General features: G+C 41.6%; 1 protein-coding gene across 1 annotated transcript; it reads right to left on the bottom strand.

Moving 5' to 3' along the window:
• Positions 1-4,019: 4,019 nt before the first annotated feature.
• Positions 4,020-21,148, bottom strand: LOC125377976 (toll-like receptor 4). The gene is made up of 2 exons (XM_048392331.1): positions 21,031-21,148; positions 4,020-8,476 (listed from the first exon to the last, which is right to left on the bottom strand). The coding sequence occupies exons 1-2, from the start codon at positions 21,065-21,067 to the stop codon at positions 5,817-5,819; spliced, it is 2,697 nt and encodes an 898-aa protein (XP_048248288.1). The 5' UTR covers positions 21,068-21,148; the 3' UTR covers positions 4,020-5,816.
• Positions 21,149-22,044: the final 896 nt, after the last annotated feature.

Genomic DNA, 22,044 nt, shown 5'->3' with positions numbered 1-22,044 from the left:
TTGACTTCCTTAGTTCCTCCGTATTCTCCAAGAACGAAACACTGGTTTGAGTGAGCGAGTAAGTGAATAGTGAGTGAGTGAGTTGGGTTTTAAACTTTAACGCCGCTTTTAACAGTATTCCCGTTATATCATGGCGTGTCAGCTTGATGTGTGAGGAAAGCCCGATGTGATGCAGGTCTCTGACGTTTACCACTTCGGTAAAACCCACGAGCATGGGTATGGTGCTGACAAACCTAGAAATACAATCGGGGCGAATTGGGATTCGAACCCACAGTCATAGGTTTCTGGCGTTCCCAAGGGATGCAACTCTGCACAGTTTGAATTGATTGTCTTTGGTAGATAGAACTGGCAGGAAATGATCGTAAACCATTTTCTATTTCTGAAAGGTTAAGTTTCGTACATGCACCAAGTGATTGGCTTTATAGTTATATTCAACTATGTGCTTTGTATATTCAGGTTATGAGCTAGGCAGCTACACAGAGTTGTAAAGAGATCTGTCTGGTACAAGTGGCGATGTATGAAGCATATTCTTGCAAGAAAGTAGAAGTTGATATATCACAATGCCAAATTTTGAAGTTCAATACCATTGCAGCGTTGTTTAAATGTAGTCATTAGACAAATGTACCAATGAATAAAGATGGACGATAATCTTCCACTTGTCAATGACACAATAGACCGAAATGTATCGATTGTTCCATGTATGTGTGGCTTCCTCTATATTCAAAAACAAAGTTACTGGGACCCCTTTTTTCATATTTTTTGCGGGTAATATTATGGGACGTTTAAACTCGATACAACCGTGGTAGCTTAACATGATTTGGTGTAAAATCGCAAGTTGTATGTGATAAACATGCATTTTATGGAGAATGGGAGAATGCCCTGGGTATTTAAACCAAAATGACACTCAAATGGCAATATTCATATCCAGGCTTCCTATGGATTTTGTGATACACTGCAAACACTAAAACGTCCTTTTTACCCAATATTGGAACTTTTTTAAATGTTTTTTTGCGCTTTTCAAGCGTTTACATTGCGCCGAAAAAGCGTCGACATTTGACACCGGAATATCTTAAATAAGAGTAAATAAAAGCGACAAAACCCTTTGTATTCATAAGATATATCTGATCAAAACAGAGTCGATTGTTCGAATCCGACTATATCCGACTATGAGCATATGTTTAGTAATCCCTAATAGTGATGATATCAGGTGTAGGCGAAAAGAGTTGTATGATGCTCTGTGCAATCTTGGTACAAAGAGCATGTTCAATTGTAACTCAAAAGTTGTGACATGTATATAGACACCAAGGGCTAGAGCTGGAATATTGCTCGACATAAATGGAAAATTGACTATGGGAAAGTTCAAGTCATCCCTCTTGTCATACAGTCTTGTTGAGAGTGTTTTGACATCTTTATGCGAAGATCTAAACATGAAACAAATGAAGCGTTCTCACTGGTCTCCTATATTTCTAGTTCAGGTAGGTAAATCAGTGGAAGGGAATTGGCTATTTGATGTTTATTGAACGATGTCAGATCATCGATATGCCTGAAGCTTTATACGTTAAACGTCATGGCCAAATTTCCTTGTATTGACATTGCCAATTCGAGCAGAAAGTCCAATTCATGGGCATAAAGAAAAGGATCAGAAAGAAAGGGAGCACAATTGGGATGCCTACTTCTTGCCTCAATGTCTTATCCCCAAATTTTACATATACGTTATCAATCAGAAAGTGAGGCATTTCACATATCGTTTTCTCAGTAAACTTCAGACGGCATTAGCTTTCATTTGCCCTTAGCCTCTGAAGAAAGATATGTAACAATATCTATTGTTATATGGCAGTGTATTTTATTGTTGCAACTGTGTTACATTGTTTCTGTAGAGCTTCGGTAAACGCTCATTGCATTGTATTTGGGTAGTGAGGGAGCTAGTTGGATAGTATATAAGGGGACAACAGCATGCCTCACGCATCTCTCACACATTTCATCTGTCACGCATTTTCATCACGTCAAGACCAGCTTTCATGCGAGGAACGCTCATCTTCCCTGATTCCCTGCCGAGCCCATAACGGAAACTTGACAACTGTCGCCGCTGGGTGAATATATTTTATTATCACTGACTTTTGCTATCACCATTGTATGTTTGTATTTGATACTGACCACTGAGGTTTTCCCTTATGTTTGTCGTGTGGGATAGTGGTACACAAAATGAAAAATAAAATGTCTTGACCAAATTGAACCTGCTCCCTTTCTAAGATTGGAAAAAGTAAAGCAAATCTTTAGAGTTTTTGAGAATCCACATGGTATTGATTCAACTTGTCTCAAATATTTTTTTTGGGTGAATATAAAAACATTCCTTGATTTTATTAAGGATAACAGTTAATCTTTGAGATTTGATATGTCATTTATACCAAGTTCTCTGATCAAACAATTCATGTAATAATGCTCACATATAATGGTTATGTTATTTGAGACCTTGTCAGTGGGTACAACTACAGATTTTCATGTGGGACAGCCAGACTTTGAATGACATTTGGCTGGGACAACATGAGACATGCCACTGTAATGCCTGTATATTATATAAAAGCGTTTTATAGGTGTGAGGACTCCAATTCTGGTCATCCAGATATTCATACGTTTTAGTTATACTTAAAAGGCCTTGACACAACTTTAGGGGAGCCAAGGAACCTTGGCGTGCCGTGTAGCAAGACGGTAATCTGAGGTTCGCATATAATGCCAGGTTCTCTAAGTCCGAGACAAACATCCAGGTACCGTCGCTCAAGCGTACAACACATAAGGCAACATAATGTTTGATACTCACATAAACTTTTATGAAGGTCAGTCCATCAACCACTACACCAAATGTAGACTTAGCTCAGAACATCAACTCCAGCGTATTAACAGTTTCGATTATCTACAGATTCCACAATGAATGGACAACGGACCATCGAAACTATAGAAAAGGTATCCGGCATTTAGCATGAATGTTCTTAGATTTTGGGAAGCCATTTCAACCTCAAAGCATTACATTTAGCCGAAGAGAATGGACCTAGCAATCAGCGGTACAGAAGCTTAGATTTATTTAGTGATATAAAACTTGAGAGGAGAGGCTGTGCCAGACGACGTCATGTGTCCTTAAACCATACCATCCAACACTTTGGTATGGTGAGTCTTCGTTGATATAAATTCTCTGAAAACGTCGGGATATATTTTTGTTTTATACTTAGGGTTAATTTAAAATGGTGACTGAGAAATCTGCTTGTGATAATATTATTGAGTTGTCACTAAACACAATTTCATATTTATTGAACGTATTATTAAGTATCCAGATATATAGATAACTGCAGTTTTGAATTTTGGAGAACTTGACCTTTCAAATGACTCAACCAAACGAAGGCCTTGCCTGAAAGGTCATGCATGTCATGGCATAACTTAACAACGGTCTAATGGCCAACCCCTCGACTGAACCACTATAAAGGCTCATTCATTTACAGAATACAGTGGTGTGAATGGTCGCAAGAACTTCACTATGGACACCTACCATGAAACAGCCACAATCTAAGACACTGTAACGTCTCCGTTCCGAAAAGTTTCAGAAATGCGGCCGAAGACGTTTTGGTCATTGATGGTTTCAATACTGTGCTTTATCATTGACAAAAATTGTCACCAGATTTCCAATTGCCATCGTTACACTCATCTCATAGGGCACATCTGAAAACATATCTCTTCAAACTACACTATCCAGTCCAGTTCCACTCTACTTTGACTAGAAACAGATGCAAAAACATGTGAAGCGCTATGAGAATTAACTTGGTGAATAGAATTTGGCGAATTATAAATGGATTTTTTCTACTTCTTCTTCTTCTCTTTTCTTCTTCTTTTTCTATTTCTTTTTCTCCTTCTTCTTCAGGTATAATGGACAGGTAATAGACAAAATTAGATAATCAACTACGCACACCCTATATTTCAGACAGCTGCTGTAGCGACTTATTACCAATATTTAAAAAAACAATAAACTTACTACATTGTAGAAGAAGTGGTTTATTCAAGAAATGCGAGGAGGCCATCGCATGTGTTGAAAAATGTCACATTTGAGAGATGGAGAGAGTAATACATGTTATGTTCATGCAATTTACAGTTTCTCAAAATCATTGCATGAAGCACCTAAATTCCAAGATTTCTACATGTACATGCATCAGAGGGAGACTGATTAATGATACATCGAGATGGATAAAAATAAAATGTTGTCCTCTAAATTTTGAAACACTTTTAAGTTATGGCTAAACATGACTCACGCAGGCGGTCTGGTTGTGCTGAATAAATTCTTTTCTCCGATTTAAAAACTTACTCAACATACCTGAAAGCTCAATATATTTACTTCGCAATACTAATGGTTTCCGTGACCAAACTTCTACCATTAAGGGTTAACGTATTTTTAATATTAACGAAAAAAGCAAATAATTTTAATACATTAAAAGCGACAAAAATATTTCCCTAATTATAAGAAATCTGTCCCAAAAGCAGTGTACGATTCCGACCCATCATGAATACGTTTTTCAGAATCATAAAGCAAATGCGTGAAACACAAATATACGACCATGAAAAAGTAAGTCAACTCGAAAATAATAATTGCATACGTATGAATACATCGTGATTAGTAATATTATGTACAATTACAAAACACAAGCCCCTGATACTAACAAAAGGCTTTGTAGTAACGTATACGCCCCATTACCTCTTTACACGGGCCATGCAGAGTTGCGTCCCTTAGGCGAACAAGAAAGAGTGGTTCGTAACCGGGTTCGCTCTGATTGTGTTTCCCGTTGTTAGCACCCCGCTTGTGGGTTTCAACAAAACGACATGCCCTTTCGGGCTTTTTCCTCACATCAAGCTGATACGACGTACCATGACTCACTAACTCACTTTATTAGTGACTGAGTGAGTGATCTGACGCCAGCTTTTAGCAACACTCCAGCAATATCAAGGCGGGGGGGACACCAGAAATGGTCTTCACATATTCTCACACACTATAACAAGTCATCACCTTAATAATAATAATAATAATGATTAGTAGTAGTAGTAGTAGTAGTAGTAGTAGTAGTAGTAGTAGTAGTAGTAGTAGTCCATTTATATGCCGCTGTACTCCATGCATAAGCATACTCTAAGCGAACAGACATTTATTACCCCGATCAATGGATCAGTGTGCATTGAACAATCATGTTCAGCTCCCTGTGGAGTATACAACCAAAGCTACCTGTTGGGCGCTAGAAGATTAACAACCACATTACCATATATGCCATATTTACCATATCATCCTACCGGGTACTCATTCACTGCTGGGTTGATAGAGGCACAATTCGAACAAAATCACTCGCGCAAGGCGACACCACATATGCTACATGTGCTTCAGAACCGAAGCCTGCCGAAGGCGGTCACCCATCCAAGGACTCTCCGTGACCGACGTTGGTTAACTTCACCCGATTTGTGACCACGTGCCACCACGTTAATGTAATATGAATATATGTAAATATGATACCAGCGTACATCAATATAGCTCTAGTGTTATAAAGATGAACTGATTGCAACCAAATATTAAAAATATACATTGAATAAAAATATATAGATTATATCAGTTTATGTTATTTACATACATGTTATAAACATGTTAAGCTTTGTGATTGTGTGCACACCATGGCACATCAACACATTCAAGATGTATGTCATTTGTGTGTCTCGTGATACCTTGGAACTAAGACGGTGCATAAATTCAAAAGTATGTTTTCTCACACCGTTGACAGTTGACAGCTTTGAGTTGGGAATGTTTAATAACTTATTGCTGCCTTGAGGTTCTCCCAGAACTCTAATTTCTCATCCTCAGCTGTCGGGTACCTGATATAGGTACCATACTGAACCTCATCCTGCAAGTCTCGACTCAGACTACTGTTGTCAGGCAGTTCAGCATACCACACGACACACAGGACGTCCCTTCCGGTGTGTATGCTCTCCAGCTTGGCCATGTGGACCTCATAGTCGCACCATTTACTTTTCAGGAAGTTAGAAGACAGGACAACGATGGTTTTCCTGCTCGACTGAACCGCGTTCATGATGTTGGCAGTTATGGCTTCCCCAACCATGAAGTCCCGATGGTGTATGCAGAGTCTCAAGCCATGGTGTCGCTCAAGCATGTTACGCATGTCCTCTACAACAAACCCTCTGTCTTCATCAGCATATGAAACAAAAGCATCGTAGGTGAAATTGTCCTCCCCTTCCCCTAGTCTCTGGTATCCCCTGTATTTGCGTCTTGTAGTGTAGTACAGGTAACGTAGCTTCCACCGATAACGGTAAATTATACCAGCTGCAACTATCAGCATGAAGGCTACAACTCCAGACAGTGTTGCGGCTAACAATGGAACAACTGTTTTACACTGTTTCTGCAGCCTCCATACAATGTTTTTAATGTTGTTAAATTTCATTCTTTCTCCATTGTTTAACCGACACCTCGTATCATCAGGTCTGTCGATGGAAATGCGGGACTCCGATAGTGCTTCTAAGAACTCAAGTGTACTGCAATCACATATTAGATCGTTGCCCTGGATGTTCAAGTGAAATGTGTCGTTTCTCAAATTCATTATAAGATTAATTTGATCTGTAAGAGATTTTGGGACATACTCAAATCTATTGTTTGACAAATCCAAAGAGGTGAGAAACGACATGTGGCTGATTATAACAGTCCATGCCTCCATCATGTTCCAGCTCAAATCAAGAATCTGTAGATTGTTAAGTCTTTGGAATATAGGTAATGGTAAATCAAGAATGAGATTATTGGAAATTCTCAGTATTTCTAAATTTGTTAGGTTGAAAAATATGTGACCCTTAATATCCGACTTAAGTGATTGATATAGGTAATTTTTACTTATGTTAAGGACTTTTAGGGAAGATGCGTACATCAAGAACGTAGGGGAAAGTAACTTACAGTTATTATCAGTGAAATCAAGGAATTCAAGAGAATCAACGCCATGAATAGGACCTACCAATCCTGTAAAGCTGTTCCGAGACAAATCCAGTACCTTTACTTGATTGGGATAGAATCCTATTTCATTAATGGAATAATCGAACCTACTATGGCTTAAATTTACAAATGTGACATTGGGAGGTATGCTATTAAGAACGGGAATTGTTTCTATTTCAGTGACTTCAACTGTCATTATGTTCTTTTGTAACTGTTCATCTATCCTAGAATTGTTCTCAGTCTGAAAGCTGACAATGTTGATGTCGTTATGAGGAACAGGTCTTTGCTGCGGAGGACTTTGGGAAGTTGCTGGCTGTTGTGTCAATTCAGTCTTCTTCTTCACACTATTCATAGGCGTCAAATGAGTTCTTTCACCATGGACAGCCTTGTCCCCTTGTAATGGGTCTGATGGATACTGGTTCATCAGATATATTTTACGAAGATTTGTCATTACTGCAAGGTTTAGTAAATACTGTCCATATGTGAACCTATTACTCTTTGCTGATACGATTTGAACTTTGCGTAGTTTTTTGGCACACTCTGCATCCAAAAGCTCAATTCTGTTTGCGTCACAGTGTAATTCTGTAAGAGTCAAATTGTCTATATATCGTAAATGATCTCCTTTCAATTCAACACCGATAGCAAATGGTTTCATGATGCTGTTAAACTTCAAAACCCTCAGAGGTGAAAACTGCAGCCCGAACAGAGAGTTACCAAGTGTTTCAAAGCCAAGCCCATGATTGTGAGAAAGGTCAAGCATATCTATGTTCCTCATTGGCCCAAATGCGTTGGTTTCAATAAATGAAACACCACAGTAGCTGATATCCAGGTGCCTTACATTGGGAGTATTCAGGAAGGATTCATTATAAAGTGTATAAATCGAACAATGTCCCCGTTTTCCTGACAAGATAAGAGTTGTGAGATTCTTTAGTTTCGCAAACCCTTTACCAAATATGGCGTTCTTTACACCATCAATGATCAGTGTCCGAAGAGCCACCAAATCGCCCAGACATGCATCGGGGTACTTTGCATCTAAGTCCTCGGTATTTCCAGCAATATCCAAAGTATGCAGCTTTTTCTGTTGTCGAAAAGCTCCCTTTGGATAACTTTTGCTGTTCAGAAGAATCCTGTTTCCATGAAGGTTCAAGCGTTTCAAATTTGCAGCTCCCACAAAACTATCAACATTCAGAGAAGTCAGGGCGTTGTCAGACAGATCCAGGTATTCCATAAAAGAGAACCTGTCAAAAGATCGTGCTGCTAGTTCGATGCTGTTGTTAGACATAAGGAGAGTTGATACAGCGGATGAGATGTTTTTGGGAACACTTTTCAACATTTTGTTCGAACAGTCGGCGATGATCCCATCCTTTGCAGTTACAGTGCATACACATGGCATGCAGGTAACATTGGATGGTAAACAATGAATAAAGTTGACACTACCCAGCAGCAGGGTCATCCTCAGGATCAGAGCCATGTCTGAAATGAAATTAAACAATTTATAACAAGCAGACGAAAATGAATATACACACCTCGTCAAAAAATATCGCACCACCAATTTGTAGAGATTTTAAAAGGGTACAATGTGTTGAAACATAATATGCCTACAGCATGTTAGCCACCATAACTGCCCAGCCTTGTGGGTGCGTTTATGCAAACCGTATGCACACCTAAGGGGTCTCTTTAGAGAAATTCATGCATGATGACGTCTTGACGTTCATGCGTTTTTACTGTAATTAATTTTGAATGAAAGTTCTACCACTTTGAAGGTCTGTCTTTGGAACGATTGTAACTGCCTAAGCATACAAAATCAAAGATGACGTGGTCCAAACTGGCATGTTATGTCGGTCTATTGCCACCGTGTTGAACACTAATCATACTGTTTTCAGTTGACTCATAGAAAACACACATTGACTGGACATGTGAGGGACTTGCCGAGATCAGGGCGTCCATGAAACACCAGTGCCAGAGAGGACAGGGTCCTTGTGCGCCAGGCCAAAAAGCTGCCAACTTCGTCATCACTGGCATACCCACAACAGAGTCGACTGAATGCAGCAAAAGTATGGGCCGGAAGACCAATAAAACGTCCACTACTCTCACCCGAACATATGCGGTGCAGTTTAGTCTGGTGTCAGGCTCGAGCACTCTAGAACTCGAGGTCACAGAGGTGATATTGCACCACACTTATGGCAAGACTCGTATCTGAAGGAAAAGGGGAACATCCTATCATCAGTGCAACATCCAGAAAGCAGTGGCATGTGGTGGCGGCTCAGTGATGGTATGGGACGATGCATACTTGATTTGGTCACAGTTCAGGGGACATTAAAAGGACAAAGGTATCAAAATACCTTTGTTGTGCCCTATTTGGATAACGATGCACTTGTCACGCGTCCTGTCTTCATGGACGACAATGCTCGACCCCACCGAGCACAAGCTGTGACTGAACAACGCCATTGAGTCTTTCCCTTGACCTTCTCGTAGACCCGAATCCAATCGAGCATCTATGGGATCAGTGGCGATGAAGGGTTAGAGCCAAGGACCCTCCTGTGCAGAATGATCGTGATGATCTTTTGATCTCATTTCTGACAGTTTCTATTTATCCTCCATTATAATCCTTCTCACGGGCGAATAAGCTTGTGTTTTTGACTATGCAAATGCTCATTTCCCCTATAATTCATGAATTTAACATCTCATTTGACATTCAGTAACATTGTTTTAATGCTTTAGTTTTGCTTGCCAGCTTCTCCTTATCCATCTCTTTTCTGATTATCAAAATGTCTTGGTGGTGCGATGCTTTTGAAAAGGTGTATATATGAGACTGAAATTGAAATTGAAGAGACCAAACACAATTTCTAAAACCAAGAGTTGGTTCAACTCTAAGAGAGACTTGTAGTTACTACCTCATGGATTCTAAAAGGAGGGTGGTTATTTTATTCTTTGAAACATAGTTCCACTGTTTCGTTGTACTCCATACAACAGAATCACAGAATCACAATATTTTCAATATGGCTGTCTTGGTAGCCATGTTAGTAGTTGGCGGCCCCGTTACAGGACAAGGAACGGGTCTGCGCATGCGCGAAGGTCACATCCGGTTTCGGTTTGGTCACGTGACTGCGCATGCGCGAAGGGGGCATTGTGTCATGCGTGCGCTTCCAAGGCGTGAGGCGTGCGCACCTCCGAGATGGCGACATTTACGTTTCCGAGGGGCCATCTCCCCATCCAAGATGGTGGCAAGGAGGGAGGCGGTAGGGAGGAGGAGGAGGAGGAGGTGGGTTCTTTGTTTTGGCCGTTGGTGTGGCAGGGTGTGTATGTGTCGATTGCGTGTAGAGATGATGATCACTGAGACGAGCTTACACACAGTCGACGACCCAGCAACTTTGTTGCTAGGTTGACGTCATATCGGCGAAGGATCTTGCAACAAAATTCCACAAATCAGCAATATGGTAATGATGTCATGTGATAAGAATGGCCTAGTGCAATATGCGATTTAAGGTACCGACTTTCAGTAACTATATCAGTATGCAATGTGCAGAGTAAGGCTGAAATGATGTCAAACGGTTCGATGTCCCCAAATGTCATAAGCTAAGAAGCCATTATCAGTCATGCTGAGTCATCTACAATTCAAACGTTTGGGTCGAGACAAATTAACATATCGGTTTTAGTTTTAGTTCCTGGATTGTCTGGTCGATTGGCAACAAGGAAACACAACACACCCTCAGTGAGTTATCTACGATACTTAGCCTTGATTTTGTCACACAGTTCCCAAAGCAGATCAGCATAATATTGGTCATTAATGGTATTTCGGGATGTAGTTTACAAGAAGGATTACTTTGGAATCCCAGAAAACCGAAACAATCACCTTGTGAGCTGATGGGGAAGACTTTTTCAACTTCTGTGGATTGGAGGAGACGTGAGATGTTTTCCACTTCTTTGACTGTTGTATAGTCTCTGGATGATAGTGCTAATCCCAATACCCATCCTTAGTTACGAATCCCTTAACAGAATCTGTTCTGCTTCAAAACAACGTAATTTCACATGATATGTAATGAACTTGAAGCATTTCTGATCAGCAGTCAGAATCATTGGACCCCAGCGTGCAGAATGTTCTCAACTCTCTCATAAACAAATGCCCACTGCATTGACTATGGGACGTGAGTAAGCGATCACCAATTATCATATAATTTATGTTATCAACAGATTCCCCAGAGGTGGCAGGCAGGTGAAGGTCTTCCTGATGTTTGATCAGCTTCGAGGCTCTTGAACTTGGCTGACCACCTCCCAACAGCGGCAAAGGGAGGAGCGCCATCCCCTAAAGTTGACACCATGACCGCACGTATGGCTGTTGGAGTTATTGCTTTCAGTTGGAGATACTTGATGACAGCACAGTATGTAACTTTGTCCATTTTCATCAGTACCTGTTCAGTTTAATACCGACAGAAATATGCAGCCTGGTTGTGTGTCTGGTTCAATTGTATCCTGTAAGCATGGCCAGTATCGTGCTGAATACATGCAAACTGTTGAGGGTGCTCTGTCAACCTTCATAGTTAGGCTCAGAACGTTTCAGTCACCCCTCGCATGTGTTAAATGCAAATGCATGTATAGTTATCAGTTTGATGGGAGTAATGCACTTCATGTGTTATTAAACTAAAAAATATATTTATTTTCATTGACATTCATCAAAGTTTCTTTTAGCCTCATTCACACAGATAATTCGACCGCGATGCAACCTCCTGGCGACCAAAATATTTGACAATTGCAATGAGGTGACAGAGGTCTCAGAAAGGTTTCACTGAGGTCGCTACAAGGTTTCAGAGCGGTCGCAAAGCCCATTCGGTCACAACATGCACAAATGACTGTCTGCGACCGATTTGGTCGCTCAGAGGTTTCATTGGTCTCCTAGAGGTCCCAAGGGGGTGTTATGTCGCACATTGGTTTCGACTGTGCGGCGATCAGTTTCGTCAACAAAAGGGTGTTGACTCTTTGCAACTAAGTGGCGACCTATCGGTGATTGATCAGTGATGAGGCAGTGATCGACTGGCGCTTCATCGGTGACTGGTTGTCGATTGGTTGGAAAGTGGATTCATTCGATCATTCGCCGTTGGGTTTGCAACATGTGACCGTCTCTAAAAATACCTGTCTGTGCATTACATCATCATTTTGTCATAAGTACTCAGAAAGTTCACATCAATTATTTCCATTCATCACTATGGTCCGTTAAGGCAGGAAAACAAAAGAACCAGAAATTGTAGAAGATACAGTAGAGCCAACTGCTATGAGGAAGAAGAGCCAGAGATGTCCGGTGTTGACAGGCTCCATTCGGAGGTAGCCCACTAAATCACCACGACTTTCTCTCTCCAACTCTGCCATCAGATTCCCATAGTCTCTTAGCTGTGGCCTTCTTGCGATCCAATGTCTCAGCCAATACAGCCTTCGCCTTGTTTGTCTCATTCTTCTGTACATCATCATGGCAGCAACTGCAGCATTTTGATTTATTATTTGCAGAGAAACTGCAACTGTTCTGCTGTTAACATCTTGACAACTTGCAAAGAAATGATTTGATTCAGAAAAGCACCCTTTTTATATGCATTATGTTTTGATCCGTGATGATCAACAACTCGTCACTGACCAGTGCCCGTTCAGTTGAAACAAGTCACTGATCGGTCTCAACCAGTTGCAAACATTTTGCCGTATCTGCGGTGAACAGTTGCCGATCAAACACTGACAAGTTGCAAAACCTATCGCTGATTGGTCGGCGGTCATACCGTTTTTCCAAATATTGACAGAAGTAGTTGCACCAGTCTTAGCGATCACCATTCGGTCGCAAAGGAAATCACTCACCAAGAGGTTGCATCGCGGTCGCATTGTCTGTGTGACTGTAGCTTTACATGAACTGAAAGAACTATTTGACATGTATATCTATTTTCGATGACATTCATCACATTATTGGAAATTTCTTTCAGGGCTAGTTGACAAAGTCAACAGAGTTTGGCAAAGTATGCAACGGCATCTATGTACATGGTGGTCTCCTGTCGTTGCAGTTGAGCCTTCAATCGTTAAACCTGTGGTCCCGTTCTCGACAGACGCGTTGGGTTAGTTTGGCAAGCCAAACAGATCTATGGATCGGAAGAGATTCTGATGGTGGTAGGGCAGGCAACAGATGTGATGGGAATGGAACCCATCCAAATTGTTTGTTCTGGGCCCCGCTGTCCGGTAGTGGTTCCACAGGCCTTTAAGGGGAACATGACGTCATAGTGAACCCACAGAGTCACAACATGGGCATTGAATTCCTGACCGCGTGGCACCCGAGGACTGGCACCCCTGGCGTCAATCTAGGTTTCTTGCACCAAGTTAGCAGAGCTACTCGACTAATCCACTTGTGAACTTCTGGGTCCTCTTTGTAGATGATTGTCAGTCCAAGTGCTTGGGTTTTCCTCCATATTGCTTAGCCAAACTGGATGAAACATCCTTTCGATTCTGCCTTTGGAAATTCTATTTCGGCTGATTGGATTACTGGTATCATTCAGGCCAAAGACATGATGAAGATGCAGAAGGTTTTCAACGAAAAAGTGAAAAAAAAACACTCCGAGATTTGAGCTGAAAATGTAAAACCCGAAGGCGAGTGATTAGCACAAGGGCTATTCCGACTCCGAGGCCTTACATTTTCAACCAAAACGAAAGGGACGTGTTTTCTCTGACTTATTTAACGTCGAAACAACATTTATTAATATTTGTTTAATATTATGTATAAACATGCGTTTCGACAGTCTAAAGAAACGCTAGTAAAATATATCTGGCCATGAAATATACGCTAAACATTGTACCTTTTACCACTTGTTTTCAACCAGTTCTGAGGTTTGAATTAGTGTGTCGACCACTGATCTATGGTGGCCGAGAGGGGACATCGCTTTCTCGCTTTCTAGCTTTCTCGCGGTTAAGCAATATCCCCTCTTGGCCACTATAGGGGACCGCATGTGATATCTGCTGCAATTGGGAGGGAATGTTGAACTTTTCTCACTATTTACTTCAAACATAATTTAACTGTACAGACGTAGGTGATTTAAAACAATCCACAGATTTTTGCTTAAAATGTATTGATTAATTTATGGCCCTATTCAGTTGTATGGGACCATCACGCCGAAAGCGCGTGGCAGATCATGGTAATGCGCTCTAAATAAATCAGGTTAAAATCTAAATATATACTTTTCAAAGAAGTTAAGAAGACTATGGTTAATTAGTTATGACTGATTGTTTTTACAAAAATACAATCTTATAATTGTGGGTGTACTATAACTTAGTATATGATGTTACAGTGTGTCATAATGTTATCTGTAAATGTTCTTTTTGAAATTTAATGTATGTTTAACTTGAATTGTGTTTCTTGTCTTGTCCAAATCTACAAATATATGTACTTGTATATAGTAATTTGATAAACACCGCTGTGAGTGAGTGAGAATGGTCGCTTTTAACAATAATACAGTAATATCACGGGGAACACCAGAAATGAAATGCATTACTATGATTATCTATAACATATATCAAATCAGCTATCATTGTAATATTTTATGTATATCTTAAGTATAGTTTTGTCAAAATTATGTGTGTGTGTGTGTGTGTGTGTGTGTGTGTGTGTGTGTGTGTGTGTGTGTGTGTGTGTGTGTGTCCGATTCATTGTCTGTGTAAAAATGTAGTAGATAACTACATAACTCACACCAGAACGCACAATTGTTAACCATATACAAGCTAAACGAGAAAATCTTTTTTGTGTATTTTGGAACATATTTATCTACTACAAGATGTTTAAAAAATCTAATCATAAGAGGCAAAATAGCGGTGGGAATTACAGGAATGGATCACTATATATCAGCAAAAACCGTTTAAATGGACGTCATAATGGGAAATATCGCTTTCTCGCTCTATCGCTTTCTCTCTTTCGCGCTCTGTCGCGTTCTCTAATGACTAACCAAAGTCATATGAAAGAATCAGGTGTTCTTTAACTACTTTTGAATAGTATGTACTGTAAATCTTGAAATTAACGTTAGAGTTAATTATAAATGCAAAAAATTAGAGTAGAATAAATTAATTATACTTTGCATTTATGTCTCAGAAATGACTGTTGATAAGACGGCCTCACTGCACACTTTGAATAGCGGAAATACCAACTTGAATATAACCAATCAACTATCTATTTCCACATTACGGTTACTGAAACAACATGTCAAAAACAAGAAATTACATACTGGCATCCGGTAGTATTACCATCGCTTGGGTAAGGACTTCCACTTTGATGACATCTACTCGGCAAACAGAATAAACATTGATATAAGCGTTGTTTTTAGGAAAACACTATTGTTTTTAGGAAGTGCGTACTACTCGGCGCTAATGAACGGTGTTATTTGCTACTTGTTTTGATAACTTGGCCTGGGGGCCGGAGATTCAATAGCTAAAAATCTTCTTTTTTTTACGCAGAAATAAACTGACGTCCAAAAGAAACTTTACCAGAGTTTGAAATCACTCTTGCTCAAAAACCACAAAACATACATGCATGAAGTAAAGTGAATTGACAAGATCCAAATATCAACATAATCAACACTAAAAACGACAATCATACCGCGACCGAGAATGACGTCAGAGCCCCCCCCCCCCCCAAAGTTGGATGTGGTACAAAACTCGAGCTTTCAGAATCATGGACAATAGGCAGAGTACATAAACAATCGCTCACGTTCAATAACAAGGTATTAGTAGCGTGTGTGACCACCAAATGCCTCAGTACACGCAAAAACTCTTCGACGCACAGAAAAAGTCAGTCGTCTGATGAGGTCCCGTGGGATTTGACGCCACTCTTCTTGGAGGGCAAAGATCAGTTCTTGCCGGTTGGGCGGATAATGTGGTCGTTGTCGAACACGACGATCCATCAAGTCCCAGAGGTGTTCTATGGGGGACACGTCGGGTGAGCATGCAGGCCACGGCAGGGCGTTGACGTTGTTGGCTGCGAGGAAGTTAGTGACAATTCTGGCTGTATGGGCTCTAGCGTTGTCATGCTGATAAATGACACCACGTGGCTGCTGTTGGAGAAATGGTAGGACAACTGGACGAAGTATGTTATCCATGTAACCCTGAGCTGTCAAGTTTCCGTCAATGATGACCAGCGGTGTCCTCTCCTGCCCACAGATCCCTCCCGACACCATGACATTCCCTCCACCATGTGGTACGACCTCCTGCACGCAACACGCCGCCGTTCGTTCACCCCTTCGGCGGTAAACACGTTGTCTTCCATCAGCCCTAATCATACAGAATCGACTTTCTTCAGTGAAGACAACCCTCTGCCAGTCACGTCGTTGCCAACGTCGTACAGTCCGGGCCCACCTCAATCGCAGACGACGATGTTGCGTTCTCAATAGCTGTCCTCTGTATGGTCTAAAAACCCTGATTCCATGAGCCATGAATCTCCTGGCCACTGTCTGTCGACTAACCCGACTAACTAAAGGTATTTGTCGCCGATGACGTCATTGTCAGGAGGCGATTTCGGAGGTGCAATGTACGCAAGTACCGGTCATCATGGGGCGTGGTCACCCTGGGTCTGCCTGTTCTTGGCCTGTCAGCGGTCCGCCCTGTCTGTCTGTAACGTTGCATCAAGTTGGTAACGGCAACACGGGAGCAACCGAAGGTTCGTGCAATATGGGCGTGGGTGGCTCCCATCTGTACCATACCCAAGGCTCGTTCACGTTGTTCGACTGTGAGTCGTGGCATATCTTTTGTGTGTTTTTTTTATCACTGTGGATGTCTGACTTGCCGTTACAATCGTTTTATACCCTTACCCGCACGTGCATTTGCAGTTGTCCGTGGTTCACGTGTTTTTCACTTTTTCGCGTGTTATCTCGCAAACATGTAACAGACGATTAACATTTTCTGCATACACTATTGTTGTATTTAGGTTATGTGTTTTAGATAGACTTCATCGAAAAAAATTATACTTTGTCTGAAATTTATATTTTCAAGTTGGTAAAGTTTCTTTTGGACGTCAGTTTACATGGCTTGTTATAAAAGCACCTATGTCTGTACTGTTAAATTATGTTTAAGTAGGTAGTGGGAAAATTTCAACTTTCCGTCCATATGAATAATTTGAAATGTGACTAGAAATATCTCAGCTCTCTTGAATGATTAAAACCCACATCAGCCTCCGCCCACTGAGGTCAGGTTTAACAATTCATTAATATCTTTTTATCGTAAAGAAACACATATCACATGCGACCCATATAGTGGCCAAGTGGAAATATTGCTATACCGCGAGAAAGCGATAGAGCAGGAAAGCGAGAAAGCGATGTCCCCTCTCGGCCACCATATTGATCAGGAGGTTTCGGTTCGATTCTCGTGATCCATGATGAAAAAGTTTCAATTCGTGTCTTCGAATTTTAGACAACTGGACGTTTGAAACACAAGGTCTAGACTTCTTCTTCTTATGAAAACATTTATAGCATGGCTGAAGTCTAAAATTTCATCCAGGGTTTTGATGCCTGTAGAAGGAATAGTTGTTCATTATATACTCTTCAAAAAAAGAAACTTGACACTGACTTTCAAAATGTAATATAATGCGATTGTTTCAAAATAGGACACAGAAACCATAATTGAAACACTGTTTAAAGATCAATGTACACAATGTTCAAAACATTAATCGTGTCACCTAGACAGACACACGTACACGATACAGTTAATGTCACAGGGGTACAGAAAATGTCAGTATCGATTGTGCCCACCACGTGCATCAATCACCGCTTGACACCGACGACCCATAGATGCAATCAAGTTGTCAATAACACGCTGTTGGATGTGCTGCCATTCATGCTGAAGTGCATCAAGAAGCGCCGGAAGTGTTTGGGGCGGTGGATTCCTTCTGCGAAGGCGTCGATCCAACTCGTCCCACAGATGCTCAATCGGGGACAAATCTGGTGACCGGGCTGGCCAAGGTAATGTCTGGATGTTGTTTTGCTGTAAGAAGTCCTGACAAACACGTGCAATATGCAGTCGAGCGTTGTCCTCCTGGAACTATCCGCCATGAACGTTGACGTGAGGAAGAACGTAAGGCTACAGGATCAAGTCTCTGTAACGCAGACCTGTCAATGCATCTGCCATATGCACGAGAGGCGTCCTACCAACGTGATGAATTCCGGCCCATACCATGACACTCCCGCCGCCAAATGGGACAACCTGCTGCACACAGTTGGAGGCGTAACGTTCACCTCGACGTCTGTAGACACGTGCGCGCCCATCAGCACGTGTGAGTAGGAAACGGGACTCGTCAGTAAACAGTACATTTCTCAACCTTGCACGTGCCCATCTAACCCTCTGTTGGCAGTAAAGCAGACGGTCCGCCAGATGACGTGGGGTCAATACATGACGTCGAACAGGTCTTCGTGCAAAAAGTCCAGCCTCCCTCAGTCTGTTGCGTACCGTTTGATCTGATGTTCTGCGTACCCCAGGGATCTGTGTGGTTGTAGACGTGGCTGTGGTAGTGCGGTCTCGGAGGTGTCGCAGCCGGATGTATCGATCTTTTGCTTGGGTTGTCACCCTTGGTGTTCCTGACCTTGGTCTGTCGTCAACTCTGTTGGTGTTGTTGTATCGGGTCCACAGTGCGGAGATTGTCTGTCTGGATACGCCAAAGTGCCTGGCCACTTCTTGCTGAGTTGCTCCAGCTTGTAATCTCCCAATGACGTTGTTCCGTTGAGCTGCATTCAGTCTTTGCATTCTGTCACCGCCTCTACTGCCGTTATAAGGACTGTAGGAACAGCCGTTGATGTGGATTTTTATACCCATTCAGCAGGGGGGCCTGCATGCCTAAATGCAGGATCCTGTGCTCCACGTTTTTTACAGGCGGTTGCGTTTGGATGAAACTGTAAAATTGATCCCAAAAGCTACTTTTATGTGTTTTCGCGAATTATAGACACATCATCTTTGTTTGACTTTTTTGGTTCTCATTTAATATAATTATTTTAGATATTTGGCAAAAAGTGGTTTTACATCTATGTCAAGTTTCAATTTTTGAAGTGTATATATAGATGTTTATAATGTTGGCGGCATAGTGGGGGACAGGCAGAGAAGGTTCCTCGGCTGACAACAGGGCTCATCAGTGGCAAACACGACCATCTTTCTTCAACGCCATCATCCACAAGAGGAATATGCAGGCACATTTGGTCTGGGGCCAGGGCTCGTCTATCTACACAGTGGCTCTTGGTTGTTGAAGTGGTGAGATTATTGCTTGTCTGTGCCGATACATGCCATCTGAGACATACGGGAAGGATGTGGGACTTTTAACTTCTGCTTTCACTACACTCTTAACGATAACCAGAAAGAAGAACTTGTGGTTTTCCCTTTTACGATATGACAAACTCAAGTGTCCAAAGTCCATGCATACTTAAAACTCTGTTCTGACTGAGCGGGCAAGGCATTTTATGATATGGTCAAACTATCAACAAACATGTTGATCCAAACTTACTAATAATATCTAAGTGAGTGAGTGAGTATGGTTTTACATCGCTTTTAGCAATATTCCAGCAATATCACGGCGGGGGACACCAAAAATGGGCTTCACACATTGCACCAATGTGGGGAATCGAACCCGGATCTTCGGCGTGACGAGCGAAAGCTTTAATGACAAGGCTACCCCAACGCCAAAAAATACCTAAGAGTAAGACAATGCAATTCTACTTTGAAAACAATCATTGGCAATTGGCTGCATGGAACTGGCTTCTCGCCAATCAAAAGGAATCAAGCTCTTTTTGCTAAATGTGTAATATCACTTAAACGTAATGTGTATGAGAATATTACAGCTTGTTGTTAGATATACTTCTTAATAGACATAAAAGGGGGATAAGAATGTTAACATTTGATAGTTAAAATTTAAAAAGATAGAAATCAAAGTTAAATAAAATCATTATTGATGTAAATTATACTTAACATAAAATACTTCTGATACTGACTATACTAATGTCCTTTGTACATTTACTGTGTAATTCTGATGGCAAGTATTTCTGAAACCTGTAGTTCTTATAACAAGTATTTCAGATAGTCGGTAGTCTCATGGCCTGTACGTCTGATGACCTGTCATTCTGATAGCGTGTAGCTCACATGGCCTGTACTTCTCATGGCCTGTAGTTCTTATGGCAAGTAGTTCTGATGGCCTGTAGTTCTTATGGCCTGTAGCTCTGATGGCCTGTAACCCGTGAAGATCCGGGGTAGAATAGGTCTTCAGCAACCCATGCTTGCCGTAAAAGGCGACTATGCTTGTCGTAACGGGCGACTAACGGGATCGGGTGGTCATGCTCGCTGACTTGGTTGATGCATGTCATCGATCACAATTGCGTGGATCGATGTTCATGATGTAGATAACTGGATTGTCAGGTCCAGACTCGATCATTTACAGACCGCCGTCATATAGCTGGAATATTGCTGAGTGCGGCGTAAAACAACAAACCAAAACCAAAAATCTGATGGCCTGTTGTTCTGATGGCGAATAGTTCTTATGGCAAGTATTTCTGATGACCTGTTGTTCTGATGGCGTGTTGTTCTTATGATAAGTATTTCTGATGGCCTGTACTCCATATTGGACTCCATCACGCTCAGTCCATCATGACATAGCAGAATGAGCCAGTTGGGATTGCATAATCAGTGTAGTTATTTGAGACTGTAGTTCTTATGAGGGTGTGGCCATGGGCCGCCATGCGTGCACGGCGTGATCGTCCCATAAAACTCCTAATTAGGGCCATAAAACAATAAGTTAGTATTCGCAGGTTTTCAGCGGAATATTCGCAGTTCTAATGCAGAACACGGTTACAAACATTTGCGTTGGAGAGTACGTCTAGGTAAAATATACACACATGCAAGTGGCATTCCGCTCTCGAATAGTTACAGTGATGAAAGATCACATTTATATTTTCGTTTTGGTAATGTTTAAAGTCAAGAATTATGACGTAAAACGATTATTTACAGCTATGCTGGCAGATGATGAACAAAATACATAGAATTAAATGTGATATATTCACCTCTCGACGGGGAAGAAACAAGCTGGCTGCTTGTCATCTTCAGCACTGGGCTCAGTGTAAAGGCTGTTTGATACGCATGAGCTGTATTTTACTTCCTGCTTGTCTTGTTTGAGTATTGATTTCTAAGTGTCATGAAAGTATAGAAAAGTCGTGCTTTGGGTGGAACAATGATAGCTACGTACATGCGACCGTGTCTCATATCATATATCGCGAGGCTTAACTAGAAAACATCTCTGAACCTCTACATTTCAACATGGCGTGTCAGCTTAAATGTTGTCATCGAGTGAGAGAGTGAGGGTGTAAGTGAATTTGATTTAACGTCCCTTTGAACAGTATTCCAGTTATATCATGGCGTGTCAGTGTTATGTGGGAGGAAATGGGATGCCAGTCTCAGGCGTTTACCACTGTGGTGAAACCCACGAGCACGGATATGGTGCCTGCAAACCTAGATACATAATCAGGGCGAGACGGGATTGAAACCCGCGATCATAGGCTTCTGTCGTGCCCAAGGAACGCAAATCTATCATTGCATATTTTGGCGCATCAGACGATCCCCGCATACACATGAATGTGCTGCACGTGAAGGCTACTCCCGTGGTACAAGACACCATGAATGTGCTGCATGTGAAGGCTACTCATGTAGTACAAGACACCATGAATGTGCTGCATGTGAAGGCTACTCCCGTGGTACAAGACACCATGAATGTGCTGCACGTGAAGGCTACTCCCGTGGTACAAGACACCATGAATGTGGTGCACGTGAAGGCTACTCCCGTGGTACAAGACACCATGAATGTGCTGCAAGTGATGGCTACTCCCGTGGTACAAGACACCATGAATGTGCTGCACGTGAAGGCTACTCCCGTGGTACAAGACACTATGAATGTGCTGCACGTGAAGGCTACTCCCGTGGTAGAAGACACCATGAATGTGCTGCACGTGAAGGCTACTCCCGTGGTACAAGACACCATGAATATGCTGCGCGTGAAGGCTACTCCCGTGGTACAAGACACC

This window comes from Haliotis rufescens, unplaced genomic scaffold (genome assembly GCF_023055435.1).
Source record: "Haliotis rufescens isolate VD_foot unplaced genomic scaffold, xgHalRufe1.0.p SCAF_11, whole genome shotgun sequence".
In the NCBI taxonomy this organism is placed as follows: domain Eukaryota; kingdom Metazoa; phylum Mollusca; class Gastropoda; order Lepetellida; family Haliotidae; genus Haliotis; species Haliotis rufescens.
This window is presented reverse-complemented; position numbering and strand designations above follow the sequence as displayed.